Genomic DNA, 14,912 nt, shown 5'->3' with positions numbered 1-14,912 from the left:
TCAAACCTGAAATGATCGTAGAATGTGCCGTGACGCCACGCCAACTTCCATAGCTGTCGTACCACTTTCTACAGCTGTTGTTCCGTAGGGTGATGCTGGGCAACTGTTTAAGAATAGGTGAAAACAAGTAGTCACAGATGGATGTGCACATCAAGAGACAACTGTGAACAATTTAACACACGTGTTGCAATATATCGGTGGATATAAAAGCAGTCGCAATGTGATGACGACAAAATGATTAACAAAGGCAGCGTAGCCGCTGTTAGACCTTAACAATGGTGCAATCCCACGTGAGCTATTTAAGGAATGCAAGGATTTACTTGCAAACGATGATAATTGGCTCATAAGCCCGATTTCGGTAACAGCCAGTGTTACTGGAAGTTGTGCGGAGACCTAGCGGCTGGCCCTAGAGCTCAACGGGTGCGCTCTAGGGCGGCGAGATAGCCCGGGTTTGTGCTGACCAATCGGCTCTGGGTTCCTGGCAGAGCAGGGCATGCCGCAAAGCTGGCCGATCGGTCCAGGAGTTGCCAGCAACCCTGAGCCGAGCCATGCCAGCTGTGGGGAACGGAATCATCCGAATTCATCCCATTCCCATACTGCTGTTGAACAGCCAGCAATTAAAGCGCAGTTTTGCAGCAAGAGCCCTAATGTTAATCGAGCTATGGACTGCACACACTTGGCTATAAAACGCCATCGCACAGGAGAAGGTTGTTTCTCTACTAGGACACATTTCCGTCCATAATGTTTTCAAATCATCTGACATCCCACATGCCCTAACGAATCCAGCCAGTGGACCCCGGTGGCCCTGGGTAGACGCACGACGCATGTCATTCATTATGAAACTAACAGATGGTTGGGACAGGCTGAGGCCGGCACGGTGCGCATGGGGTGGCTTCGGGGTGAATAAATAAGTTTATATTTGTTTAACTTGTCCCATATGGTACCGCTGGTTGACAGTGCGGGACAATGAAAGGAATAAACCTCTTTACTCAAACCAGGAGGCCCCCCCGTCGCACCCGGGCCGTGTGGCCCAGGCACAGTTGCCGACACGTCTAGATTGTTTATCAAACCGCCCACGAAGCCCAGGGACTCTGACGTGCGCAAACAGGACGGAGCGGCCTGCGACCATGAAGTGGGGGGTCACTGCATAGAAAACGGTTTATAAAGTCAGTACGTAAGCGTGACTAGCTGGTTACCACCGATCAGCCGCGCGGTTCACCCCTGGCTTTCCCACGGGTTTGATTCCCGACCCATCGCAACTTACTGGACTTGATCTTCTTTGGCCGCGTTTGACAGGACACGTACAATTGCTTTTTTTGTGGGGACTCGGACTGGATATACGCCCTGTTTCAACAGCATTTAAACCTCGTTCCAGGTCACCCTGGCGGCTTCCCTTGACCACCCTTTTTGTCTCGAAGATGGCTGAAAAAGAAAAAACCCAGCTTTCCTCTATTCTTGAAGCGCCCATCACAAAACTATTTCATCACTCATCCTCAGATTCGTCACAACCCTGACGACTCCCCATGTTCACCTTTTGAAATGTGCAGGAACTAGGTGTGGTCGTCATTAGAGGCCCGTTGAGTGGGGATGAGTAGTGAAAACGGCAATTCTCTGCCCTTGGACTACCACTTTGCGAAATTCGATAGAGTTTTCTCCAGCACAGAGTTACTGATGTCGTAGTATACACATCTGCTACTGGTTTGAGTGAGTTTCAAGGTTCTATAGTCCAGTGACACTTTTTGCTAATTAAAAGGCTGTAGGCAATTTAAACTACACGTCAGAGCTGGGTTGTTGCACGTTTGCCCGCGCGTCTCCGAGTCTTCACAAAGCAGTAAACGTGTGGGATGTACGAAGTGGGTAGAAGCGCATGCTTGCATGTATGAAGGGCCCGGTTTAAATCCCGGCATCACATCCAGTCAGGATTTAATGAAAATTCACAGCGCGTTAGTGTCTCTCAGTAGTAGACCCATTCAAGCAGGAACGGATTGAACGGCAAGTGTTGAGTCGCTGGACGTCTCGCAGAGCAACCTCCACTGGCTCCCTGTCCTATAACGTTGCCAAACTGCTGTGGCCGTTGCATCGCCCCTCTTGCCCCCTAAGGCACCCGCCAACCTCAGAATGCATGCTTCCCGCTCCAGTGCTACTCGTGTAACTACAGTCAAACAAAGAGGACTGTTCTTCCTAATTTTAGTGGAGTCCACCCGCCTTTGTGTTGTGGTCACGGCCTGTTGATGACAACAAAGGCTGTGAGCTACACAGCGTAATTTCCGGTGTGGTCAGGCTGTAGGACTGAATTCAAAGCCGTTGTTGATCTGAGGGTGCAGAGATGGGGAACACACCTACACCCCGAACCGACAACAGTTCCCCACCGCATTGCAGACTGGTTGAAATTTTCTGGTATGGATTAAACGCAGATTCCTCGTTGTTTCGTCGAGGACTAGAAATCCATTGGGGTCCTCCCGAGCAGGTATCGAATCCTGCCCGACAAAAACCGGCTGGATGTTTTAAACAACAGCCAGAGCAAGCCAAGGTAACTCTGAACGTGAGCAAACAATGCGGGAGGAGTCAGTGGCTATTTGCAGGTGCTTGTCACAAAGCATTACCATGCACTGGGCAACCTGCGCAGGTTTGAATCACGTCAAAACCGAGCTTCCTCTACTCAATGAAGTGGGGGCACCCCCGTGTCTCCATGAAAACAGCCTCTCGTGGCCCAGAAACGGCATACTATGAGGAATGAGCTGACCAAAGCCCAGTATGATTCCAAACAGGGTCCATCGATTACAAAGTTCACAAGGGCCTCATGTACGAATACTTGCGTGGATTTTTGCGTGAAACTCTGCCTACGCCAAAACCCAGAAACTGTCGTACGCACAAAAAAAAAATTCAGATCTATCAAAGTGTGCGTACGCATGGATCCAAGCACGTTTCTTTTGTACATCCCAGTCAACGTGGATTTGAGCGCACATGCAACTCCTCCCTGTCCACGCCTCCTTTTACATAAGCAAATCTATTTAAATAGGCCCTGGACCTGAGATTCACCTCTTTGTCCGATCAGATAACGCGGTGAACAAAAGAAAATGAATTTCACAGAGTCTAAGCTAAAGATTCTAGTGAATGAAGTGGAGATTCTGTTTGGTACGCTGTCAACAGGGATAAATATGACCGTGGGATCCGAGCATTTTACGCCCGCTTTTACTGACAAGAATACTGAACACAGGGAGACAATCAGGGGCTTGTTAGAAAGCTCTGCAGCTCTAATTTCACCAGCAGAAAATAAAGAAAACCAAAAACATGCAAGCAAGCTGTAAATGCTGTATGTAGTTTAATTCAAATGCTTCTATATTAATATTCATGAATAAAAGAAGAACAGATGCATGTGAAGCATTTATTTCAATGATATGCAGATAAACATGTACTTTTAAGTATGACAGTACTTCCCAGCAGTAGCATTCCATTTCCATCACTACATATGTATGTGGTGGATGTAGTTGTCAGGCTGGACTCAGGCGCAGGTGTCAATGAGCTTATTTATTGAATAAACACAAACCCTCGACAGAGTGAGGTTAGGGCAGGCTATGAAAACAGGCCTAAACTATGGAAAACAAAAATCACTCCAAAAAGGAGGAAAAAAAACTCTAAACTGCTTTATAAAAAATTATCAAAATCAAAATCACTCACAATGAGGAAATCAAAAGGCTGCAAAACACTAACTGAAAATCTCTCCTGGGAGGCTGATAATAAAAAAAAAACTATACTAAGCACAAAGAAACCAATGGCTATACTAAGAAATTTACAACAACAAAAAAAGAAATCACTCAATTGAGGCAAAAAACAAAGGAACACTCACGCAACAAGGCTAAGGCTGTGGACGGGCAAGAAAGAAGGCTTTGGTGATCAATCGTAGGACGAAACACTTTGGCACAAGACAAAGGGAGACGCAGACAATATATACACAGGGTAATGGGGAACAGGTGGAAACAATCAGGGCGGGGAAGACAATCAGACCGGTGACACACGAGGAAGGGCAAGTGACCTGAAACGAGAGGAGAGTTATCTTTCAAAATAAAACAGGAAACGCCGAGACATAACAAAAACCCAACTTGACCTCACCGCGGTGTGACAGTAGTGATTTCTATTAACATAACAGAGACAGCTGCAGACTTATTTACAAGGTTACAATGTGAGAAATACTTTAGAAGTACATTTCTTATCATTTAGATTGACATTGTTGGCTATCCATTTCAATCTTCAACATAGAGTGAGAACTGTTGGCACACAATCATATAATCAAACATCTGCTACACAAAGCAGATAAACCTATAAAACCTTCAGCATAGAAATTATTCTTTGAACCGGCTCGTTCGCAACTGACACATCACTAGTTCTTACCGGACAAACTGTGGAGGTGTGCAACCAAATAACAAGCATCCAGATAATTCAATCATTATCTGGTCATTATCAAGTTTGGTGATCGGAAGCCAACACCTCTTTTACACACTGAATGATAATGAAAGTTAACAAAATGAATACACAGAAAGTTAAATTCCATTTAAAATAAGTGAGAAGCAAAGTGCAGAAAGGAGTTTCAGGCCTGTATCAGGAAAGTGAAGCGATCATTTTGAAGTATTTCACTAAAATATTTAGTGAGCTGGCTTCCCTGATATCTCTAGGCAGTGTGCCCCTTACTTTTAGGTTGGAATTGACAAAGGTTGCATCCCTGATTTTCCTTTAGCTGTTGCTGTAAATAAACCAGCAGCAGATGATCGCAGTGTTCTTCAAGACAAATAGTTAACAAGGGAGTTAGCAATGTAGCTTGCTGCTGGCTCATTGAGGGTTTTGAATATAAGGAGGAGGACCTTAAAATCAGTTCTAGATGTTACAGGAAGCCAGTGCACAGGTGAAGCGCTTTAACACAGAGACAGTCAGAAATACCAGCCAACTTTTTAAGACGACTGATGAAGATAACATGGCCAATTAAACACTGTGCTTTGGTCTAGGAGGACATTAACTGAGACCTTATTTTGATTCTAATTTAGTCTGAAGTCGCTGATTACTTTAGTAAGAGCAGTTAGGTCAGATGAATATCGGGATTTGTGTTTTTTTTTCTGCAATAATAGAAACTGTCACGATGTGAGCAAACAGAACAAACTTCCAAAATGAATTTGAAATATAACATGGAAATTTACTGCAATTCTCAATTATACAACAAAAAGCAAAGCAAAAAAAAAATCAGTTGAAATAAGTGACAGAGCAGCAGCAGAGCAGTCCAGAGGAACACACAGGGATGATGGTGGACTTGACATTGAGCTGATCTCAGAGCAGTTCAGACTGCAGCACTGACAGTCATCTCCACTTGTTGTGATTCCTCTGTCAGTCTCTGCTGGATGAAGCTCTCCTCTCCACTCCACCTCCCAGTAACATGGCCCAGTCAGAGCTGATGCTGCTGCTTCAACCTCTCTGGATCATCAGGACTCAGCTGATCCTCACTCGACACGACCACCTTTCTCATCACTCCACCTGATGAGAGAAGCAGACAGACAACAGAAGTCATGAATCAGTGTTTACAGAGACTCCCTTCATCAGCTGTCAGTCAGTGATGCAGCACATCCAGTATAAAGACCAGCAGGACTTCAGTCCTGTTCAGACACAAGTGGAGCGGCTGTGTAGCGTAGCCAGCTTCCTGTCAGCTCTCATGTTAACGTGTTGGAGTGAAGCTCACAGACCTGCAGAGACTTTGAGCATCAAGTCTGTTGACTCTGCACATTTCACTGAAGCACACAGTGGAAATAAAGTACTGACAGTCCCTGAACGCATCATTACTGCAGAAACAGAGAGACATTCACTGCTCACTTTAATGATGGATTTACTGCTGTTAGAGTTCAGTCACATTTGGACTTCAGCAGAGGTTCTGCTCTGTACAAAGACCACATGGTCACTAAATGTAATGATGGTTCTTTGCAGGCTTCAGTCAGACTGATCTGAGAGCTGTGACAAAGATGAACTGATCAGTTCTTTAGTGTTGGAATGAGAGAACAAACACTTTGAGATCAGATCTGATGGTCTGACAGTTTGATGAATGAGGACCACTGTCTCTGTACATCTTGTGATGCTGTCAGCTGTAATCAGGATCTATGCTTTGATACTAACTGTGTTTAGTACAATACTGCTGAGACCAGCGTTTACTGACTTCAACCCTCTACTGACCTCAGAGTCTGCAGACTGCAGTGTGGACTCTCCACAAGATCACACAGCAGCTTCACATCTGAATCCTGCAGGTTGTTTCCTCTTAGGTCCAGCTCTGTCAGATGGGAGGGGTTGGACTTCAGAGCTGAGGCCAGAGAAGCACAGCTGAACTCTGACAAACTGCACCACCTCAACCTGAATGAAGAATAAATGATGTAACTTTAGAAGACAATGTTTGAAATCATTCAATGTTTTTATTTTGTATTATGATTTTTTTCAACAAGAACATGATGAGGAATATGATTTAAAACTTTAAAAGGTTCAGAGTTAATTCAGAGTTTTCTTGTTATATTCAGGTTTAAATGTGCAGCTCAACATTGCTCTGCCACAGTCAATGGACTAAACCGCAGAAGAAGAAAATAGACTTTAGCATTCAGATACTCAGTGTGGATCAGTATAATATCAGCCTGATGTCTGCAGTTTAGTGTCACCACAACTTTCACATCATGTTAGTAATATTATGATAATAATAATAAACAAAAAATAATCTCAGCAGAGGAGTTAAAAATGATGTCTGACCTCAGAGTCTTCAGTCTGCAGTGTAGACTCTTCAGAAAATCACACAGCAGCTTCACTCCTGAATCCTGCAGGTTGTTTACACTTAGGTCCAGCTCTGTCAGATGGGAGGGGTTGGACTTCAGAGCTGAGGCCAGAGAAGCACAGCTGATCTTTGACAAACTGCAGTGCCACAATCTGAATAAAGAATAAATGATGTCAGCACAGATTAATACAATACTTCTGATGTCACTCAAGTGTGGAATAATTTGAATATATCAAATCAGAAATGTTTCACTGTAACTGTTTATTATTTATATCAGGACCTTTTTACTGTATTTGGTCTCTCAGTAGGTACATGTCATCAAAGCAGAGGCCTGCATTGTTTCATCAAGTTTCATCAGTCTCAGTCAGATAAATGACTCTGGTAACCACATTACAACAGATTTTTCTTTTTCAGCTTATTTATGAAAATACTTGAGACAGACCTTGAATCTTACTTTGTAGTGATGTTTTGTCCTGTGTCAAGCTGCTGTTTATCACTTTTAGCTCTGGTTTAATGCACACCACACCAAAGCATGTGAGGGTTGTTTGTAGCCATATCAGCTTCTGACATCATGAAGATCATCACAGTTCCTCACTTCACCTTAATTTAACCTGTCTGTTTCTTCCTCTGTTTACACAGAAGCTCAAACTCTCTGCAGCCTGTTTTAACTGTGCCCTTCTAACCCCTTACACATTCTCCAGCCTCACAAGTACTGACATCATCTCCACTGACTGATGGACCACTGAAAAACAGTCCTATCAAACATTTTATTACATTTTTCAATTTCATCAGATTTTCGCTCAGGCAAATCTTTAAAAATGAACTACAGTCAGTGAACTGACTTTAGAGTCTCCAGTTTACAGTTTGGACTCTCCAGTCCAGCAGACAGTGTCTTCACTCCTGAATCCTGCAGCTTGTTTCCTCTCAGGTCCAGCTCTCTCAGGTGGGAGGGGTTGGACTTCAGAGCTGAGGCCACGACTTCACAGTGAGTCTCTGAGAATCCACAGTCAGAAAGTCTGTCATGACACATATTACCAAACATGTTATGATGAAATCAGACCTCAGCACAACATACTCAGAGGTTTTGAAACAACAATCTTTGTTTGGTATGATCAGCACATTATGGTGGCTAATGTTCATTAATGTAAGCAAACTTTAGATGGAAATGGTTAATTATAGTGTAATTGTTGCATTTGTGTATAATTCAGTATCCATTGCAAAGATCAATAGGAATCATTCTTTATTAGAATTCATTTAAGTTGCAGTTGTTTTGCATTATTTCATTTAGGATGAGTAAAAGTTCTTTTATTTTTAAATACTGTCACACTGACTCACCCTTACTCTGAAAACATAATACGCAATGTATGATCACATTTTTGTTTCAAGTTTGGTATTCATGAGGTATTTTTGTTTGGAATTTCACCTTCCAGAATTAGGTGCAAATTGACCGTAGGTGTAATTTCACCTTCCAGAATTAGGTGCAAATTGACCGTAGGTGTGAATATGACTGTAATTGTTTGTCTCTATGTGACAGCCCTGTGCTGACACAGACCCTGATAAGGATTTGTGGTTATGAAAATGGATGGAAGAATTGCATGAAAGCAGAAAACTTCAGGAACCTCCTCTGGAAAATAAAACTGATTTCATTTTAAACTCTTGAGCATTGTAAAACACCTCGTTCACACCCTTTAAAGTCTTTTGTGTATTTTTCCTCATCACACAAAGGAAGATGAATAGAAGAAAAAAATTAAAATGTAACAGTTATTAGACATAAACAAAATAACTGTGGTGATTAACTTGGAAGCTGAAAAATCTACATTTGTACACTCACAGCATTTGAAACAACTCAAGAACATCTGTGCCAAAAAACATCTGTCATACAATGTTATGCATGACAGATGTAATGCAACAAACAAGTGGAACACTATTTTAAAAAGAATTTTGTAGTGTGAATCTCTGAAGATCTAAACTACTGATCTACACTGATTTATGATGTGAATCACATCTGGACTTACGCAGCCTTTCTGCAGTTCCTCACAGCTGGAATCAGTCTCAGTCGTCCCTGGTTTGATGTGTTGAACTCCTTCAGGTCAAACTCATCCAGAACCTCCTCTGACATCTGCAGCATGTAGGCCAGAGTTGAGCAGTGAAACTCAGAGAGTTTCGTCTGTGATTTGTTCTTTGACTTCAGGAACTCTTGGATCTCCTGATGGACTGAGTCATCGTTCATCTCCATCAGACAGTGGAAGATGTTGATGCTTCTGTCAGGAGAGATATCATCACTGTTCATCTCCTTGAGGTTGTTGATGGCTCTCTGGAGGATTTCTGGACTGCTGTCTGTCTGACCCAGCAGGCCTCCTAAGAGTCTCTGGTTGGACTCCAGAGAGAGGCCATGAAGGAAGCGAACAAACAGGTCCAGGTGACCATTTTTACTTTCAAGGGATTTCTCCATGACTTTCCTCAGGAACACATCCAGAGATGGGTGATGGCTATCAGTGTTTCCAAAAAGAATTGAGACCTTCTCAAGGAAAGACTTTGGTTTTGAGTCCCTGTCATCCTTTCCCAGGAAGTCCTTCAGTACCTTTGTGTTCCTGTTGGTGTAACAGTGGAACATGTAGACTGCAGCCAGAAACTCCTGAACGCTTAGATGAACAAAGCTGTAGACTGTTTTCTGGAAGATCACACTCTCTGTTTTGAAGATCTGTGTACAAACTCCTGAGTACACCGAGGCCTCTGTGACATCCAGACCACACTGCTCCAGGTCTTCTTGGTAGAACATGATGTTTCCTTTCTCCAGCTGTTGAAACGCCAGCCTCCCCAGCTTCAGAAGAACTTCTCTGTCAGCCTCCATCAGCTCCTGTGGACTCGTCTCATGTCCTTCATCGTACTTCTTCTTCTTCCTCTTTGTCTGAACCAGCAGGAAGTGTGAGTACAGGTCAGTCAGGGTCTTGGGCAGCTCTTCTCTCTGGTCTGTGGACAACATGTGGTCCAGAACTGTAGCAGTGATCCAGCAGAAGACTGGGATCAGACACATGATGTGGAGGCTCCTGGAGGTCTTGATGTGTGAGATGATTCTGCTGGACAGATCTTCATCACTGACTCTCCTCCTGAAGTACTCCTCCTTCTGAGCGTCAGTGAAGCCTCGTACTTCTGTTACCCTGTCAACACATGAAGGAGGGATCTGATTGGCTGCTGCAGGTCTGGAAGTTATCCAGATGAGAGCCGAGGGAAGCAGATTCCCCTTGATGAGGCTTGTCAACAGCACGCTGACTGATGACTCCTGTTTGACATCAGACACGAGCTCTTTGTTGTTGAAATCCAGTGAAAGTCTGCTTTCATCCAGGCCGTCAAAGATGAACAGAAGTTTACAGACAGCGAGCTTCTCTGCTGTGACCTTCTGTAATGTTGGATGGAAAACATGGAGCAGCTTGAGAAGACTGTACTGATCATCTTTGATCAGGTTCAGCTCCCTGACGAGAGCAGAACCACCAGACTGACATCTTGGTTCTCCGAGCCCTCTGCCCAGTCCAGAGTGAACTTCACATGAGAAGGTTTTTCCAATGCAGCGACGCCGTTGGTCAGAAGACTCGGATGTGTCTCTGGTCAGGTAAGGCTTAAAGATGTCTTGGCATTTGATCGGAGTGTCATGGAGGGTCCCATCTTGGAAACTGTCTCAAGCTGCCTCACCTCATGTTGGGTGTTAACCTCTCACTCTTCCCTCTGTGATGTAGAGCTCAGTGTAGATCCTGTGGAGGAGGGTTCCACTTCCTGTTTCATCACTTCCTTCAGTCACATGTTCACATCTCATTTCTGAATGAACTTATATTTATCTAAAACTCCTGCAGACCAGCACTCACTAAAGAAGAGAAAAGTGGTGAGACAAAACAATTGTTAATATGCTGATTCATTTCAGAACAATAAAATATATCAATATAAGAATATTTATGGAAGTAAAATCAAAAATCATGATCAAAATCATACAAAATCTGTTCATGTCTTGTATTTAGACCTGTTTCTTTTTAATAGCACGACTAAAAAGTTCTGTCAATTTCGTGACACAAAAGCCTCCGCTGATTTGCAGGTGGAAAACTTTTATCTGAAGCATCAGCTTTGTCAGGCTCTTGTCATCTCAGCTCAGCTCATCCTACACCCAGGACATGGTCAAACCAAACACCACAGCCCGTCCATGATGCTCTGCTACTTCCAATCAGCTTGTTACTCCCTCATGACGAGGGGACCAGCTACTATAACAAAATAATCACAACTGTTCACTGTCCGGATCTACAATGGTGAACGAGCTACCACTCACATCAGGACTGTACACATCTTCAGCTGAACACTCAAAAACTAAATGTAGCATTTGAAGCCGTTCAGCTATTTGATGAAGTTGATGTATTTCAGTGACTCTTGCAGTTTTAGGATGAAATGCAGCAGATTACATTTTTAAGATCTACAGTCTTACTTTGACAGTGCTGGTCTGACTGACTGTCTGCAGTCCAGGTCTTGTTCTGGATCTTTCCTCCACAGGACGACTCCTCTTCCTCTCTCTGTGAAGCATTTCTTATATCATAAAAGATTTGTTGATTGAAAAATATCAAGATTTGTCTGAAAATGATTTGATTTCAACTCTTCCTGTTTCATAAACTTTAATTAACAGCTATATTTATATATATATATATATATATATATTATAATATATATATATACAAATATTGCTATATATAATATATATATCTATATATATATATATATATATTAATCTTTGAGAATTGTATCTTCATCCTCAATGCATCATCTTCATCAGGTCAGTTTACAGTAAAAACAGTCTCTTACTTTGTGCTGAGGGTCCGGTTCATCACTGAAGTTCATCGGATAATCTTTGGATTCATCACTTTCATAGACAGACAGCTGGATACTGGAGACCTGCTCTCTGTCTGTTGGACTGAACTCTGCAAACACCAACATGTTTTTATTCATATCACATGAATCCTTGATAAATTCTCTGATGATAATTAAAAGGCTTTTAAGTTTGTATTCGTCCTCTTAGATCAGATTACAGCTTTTTAAGGTGACAGCTGTGACAGATACTAAGAGGAAGACGGCACAAATAATCTTTTCATTAACACATCAACAGAAAAAAAACTTTAATTAACAACTTTTCATATCTGTCTGTCTTATTAAACATTCAGTGATCTGTCTGCAGTTTATTATTAATGCAAACTCAACACTTCCTGCAGCTGTTTCACAATAAAAGCCTTCCATTACAGAGAGCTGAGTATGTCCTTCACTGTTTCACAGTCACTTTGGGCAGCTTACTTTGAGTTTGAACTGAGGTTAGAAGCGATCTAAATAATTGTGGTAGACCAGCAGTGTATTATATGACACATAGTGTGTAACAGTGATGTTACAGGTTCAAGTCCAGACAGTTTTCATTGTTTGTCTTTCCCTTCATGTTTTCTGTCACTCTCTACTGTCGACTATTAAATGAAGGTATAAATACAATTCAGATATTATAAATAATAGAAATGATCCAATCAACATTTAACTATTTTCTGACTCTTTTTTATATCCATCAGTGCTGCTCATTTATATTTGTTCTTCATCTTTAGGAACAATTTATGGTGGAGAGAATCTGAGCTCAAAGGTCAGTTTACTCATGTTTACAACTGTACTTTGTTAATCATTAAAAAATATGATCCATGTTAGTTTGAAACAGTATATGCACTTATAGTTCTTCATCATGAATATAAATCTTTGAGAATTGTATCTTCATCCTCAATGCATCATCTTTATCGGGTCAGTTTACAGTAAAAACAGTCTCTTACTTTGTGTCTGAGGGTCCAGGTTCATCACTGAAGGCTATAGGAAGATCTTTGGAGTCATCACTCTTCATAGACAGACAGCTGGATACTGAAGACTCTGCTCTGTCCTCCTCTTCCTCCTCACAGTCAATCATCTTCTGTCTTCAGTCAGTCTGAGAGGTGAAACAGTAACACTGACTGTGAACAGAAAAATCAAGAAAAACAGGTTTGTTCGAGACTCGAAAACAAGACTGAGAGAACAGAAACAAAGAGATTAGACATTTCATCTGTAATCCAAAGGATTATTTTACTGACTACAAACATGGCCATGTAATTTCTGTTCAGTAACTGACTCATCATCGTTGATTGGCTTAGAGCAGCTGCGGGGGAATGCACTTTCATGATACTGTGGCCTCCATTTTGATTTGAGCTTTATCCACTGCTGACACACACACACACACACACACACACACACACACACACACACACACACACACACACACACACACACACACACACACACACACACACACACACACACAGTATATAACATAAAACAGTCAGATGGACAAAAGAATCAAAGTGTTGAGTTCATTCAAACATTTCTTTCCTCTACAGTCCACAGAGAGAAAGCTGATTCAGAGACAGTAAAAGAATAAAAATGTTGGATTAACACTCACCCTGCCTCAGCCTTCACTTTTCCTCCGTCTGCTCTGTCCACTTAAAATGGAGACTGAACAAAATGAACTCTGAACTCTTTTATGATATTTCTTATCAACCTTGATTACCTGCATCACTTTAGCTCCTCCACTCTCCATTTACAGGAAACCAGGTGAGTTTATCTGTGTGTGTGTCACTTTATATTTTTGGGGATGAAACTATTGATTCTTTGTGACTCAATAATCTGAACTGAAGGTCCATTTAACACATTTTTTTACATTATATTTGTTTATGTTAATTTCTGTTTTGTGTCAGAGTTTTAAGTTAGACTAATGTCTGCAGGAAACCAGCCTGTTTTCAAGGTCAGCATGTACATTACAGTGCATGTTTACATACAAGCAGAAGATTTATCAATGTATGAGCTAAATAATTCATATTTTTCAAACAATATACAAAACTTTTCTCTGTTCCCAATACCTTATTTTACCAACAATTACAATTACAAATCAAATAACTCTTTCCAGAATATTAAGCTATGGACTTGTGAGATAAAAAGTGCTACAACACTTGAACGCACCACAGCAGAACAAGAACCGCTGTCCCTGTGTGATGCATGAAATACTGTACCTGCATACAAATAGACTATTTATTATTATTACAGCATAAATGCACATACTTACAAAGGCATACTTATAAATACTATACAGCTGGTTCAATACCAAGTATACCTATGATGTCATATAACAGCCACTAGATGGCGGTAAAGTCCAACTAAAAAGTTCAAACCGTTGTCATTGTTTTCTATCTGCTCTGGAAGTCCAAATTTAAAACCAGACTACAAATATTATTCCAGTTCAATTGCAGTTCACTTTAAAGATGGATACACAGTGTTCCCTCAAACTTTAATGTTCTGTTCCCAAAAGTTTCAGCAACTTTATAAGAAATATATTCAAGTTCATCACCAAATGGTGGCACCGCAGAGAGGGCACTTTGTGAAAGCTTCATCGTGGGCTGTGGTGTCGATGTGAAGGAAGCTGATACTGAGAGATCATCTAAATGTAATCACACTTGGTTTATACTTCTCTGTGCTTCATGTTCAGAGTCACAAAAACTATGGCCTGCTTTCCCCCAGAAGAGGAACTTATCTTTAAAAAATATAAAGACAGAACAGAGATAAAAGACCGTAATAGTAAACATGAAGAACATTTCTATTTTACACCTATGAGCTAGAAGTTTTGTTGAGTCACACCAGAGCACATCGTGCTGAGAGAGTTGAGAAACTGCAGAAGTATGTTTGTGGTAGTAGTGTTTGTACCGAAGGCATTTTGGATCAATGGGAAGAAGAAGAGGAGGTTTTCAGACCCAGTGTGCAGGCGAATGCTGACAGGGAGCACAGCCGGTGTCGTGCCAGAACAGGAGCTGGGCAACCAGGCTCAGCAGCCTCTATGGACATAACAACAGAGTAGAAGAGACAGTACTTCACACCTGGCCTGTGAGTTTCCTTCCAGGCCCTCTGACATGGTCATAGAGTACCACAAGTACAGATTATCAAGGTATCAAACCTAATTACATTATTTACATTTGATTCTTTAATGTACTTATATACAGTATACTATAGACACACACATGCATGTATATAGTTTACAATTCAAATGTTTCTATATTAA

General features: G+C 41.7%; 1 protein-coding gene and 1 long non-coding RNA gene across 2 annotated transcripts; both read right to left on the bottom strand.

Moving 5' to 3' along the window:
- Window positions 1-5,359: 5,359 nt before the first annotated feature.
- Window positions 5,360-10,262, bottom strand: LOC113744513 (NLR family CARD domain-containing protein 3-like; the record flags this gene model as incomplete). Its single annotated transcript, XM_027274410.1, has 5 exons — window positions 5,360-5,517; window positions 6,205-6,378; window positions 6,763-6,936; window positions 7,627-7,800; window positions 8,800-10,262. Coding segments are annotated over 5 exons (2,019 nt in total), but the record flags the coding sequence as incomplete, so codon positions are not given.
- Window positions 10,263-10,428: 166 nt separating this feature from the next.
- LOC113744522 (uncharacterized) lies at window positions 10,429-12,717 on the bottom strand. The gene is made up of 3 exons (XR_003461605.1): window positions 12,610-12,717; window positions 11,247-11,331; window positions 10,429-10,640 (listed from the first exon to the last, which is right to left on the bottom strand). It is a non-coding gene; the product is annotated as an uncharacterized LOC113744522 (long non-coding RNA).
- Between the last annotated feature and the right edge of the window lie 2,195 nt (window positions 12,718-14,912).

This window comes from Larimichthys crocea, chromosome XXIII (genome assembly GCF_000972845.2).
Source record: "Larimichthys crocea isolate SSNF chromosome XXIII, L_crocea_2.0, whole genome shotgun sequence".
Classification (NCBI taxonomy): Eukaryota; Metazoa; Chordata; class Actinopteri; family Sciaenidae; genus Larimichthys; species Larimichthys crocea.
Note: the sequence above shows the minus strand (reverse complement) of the source record. Positions and strands in the feature narration are given on the sequence as shown.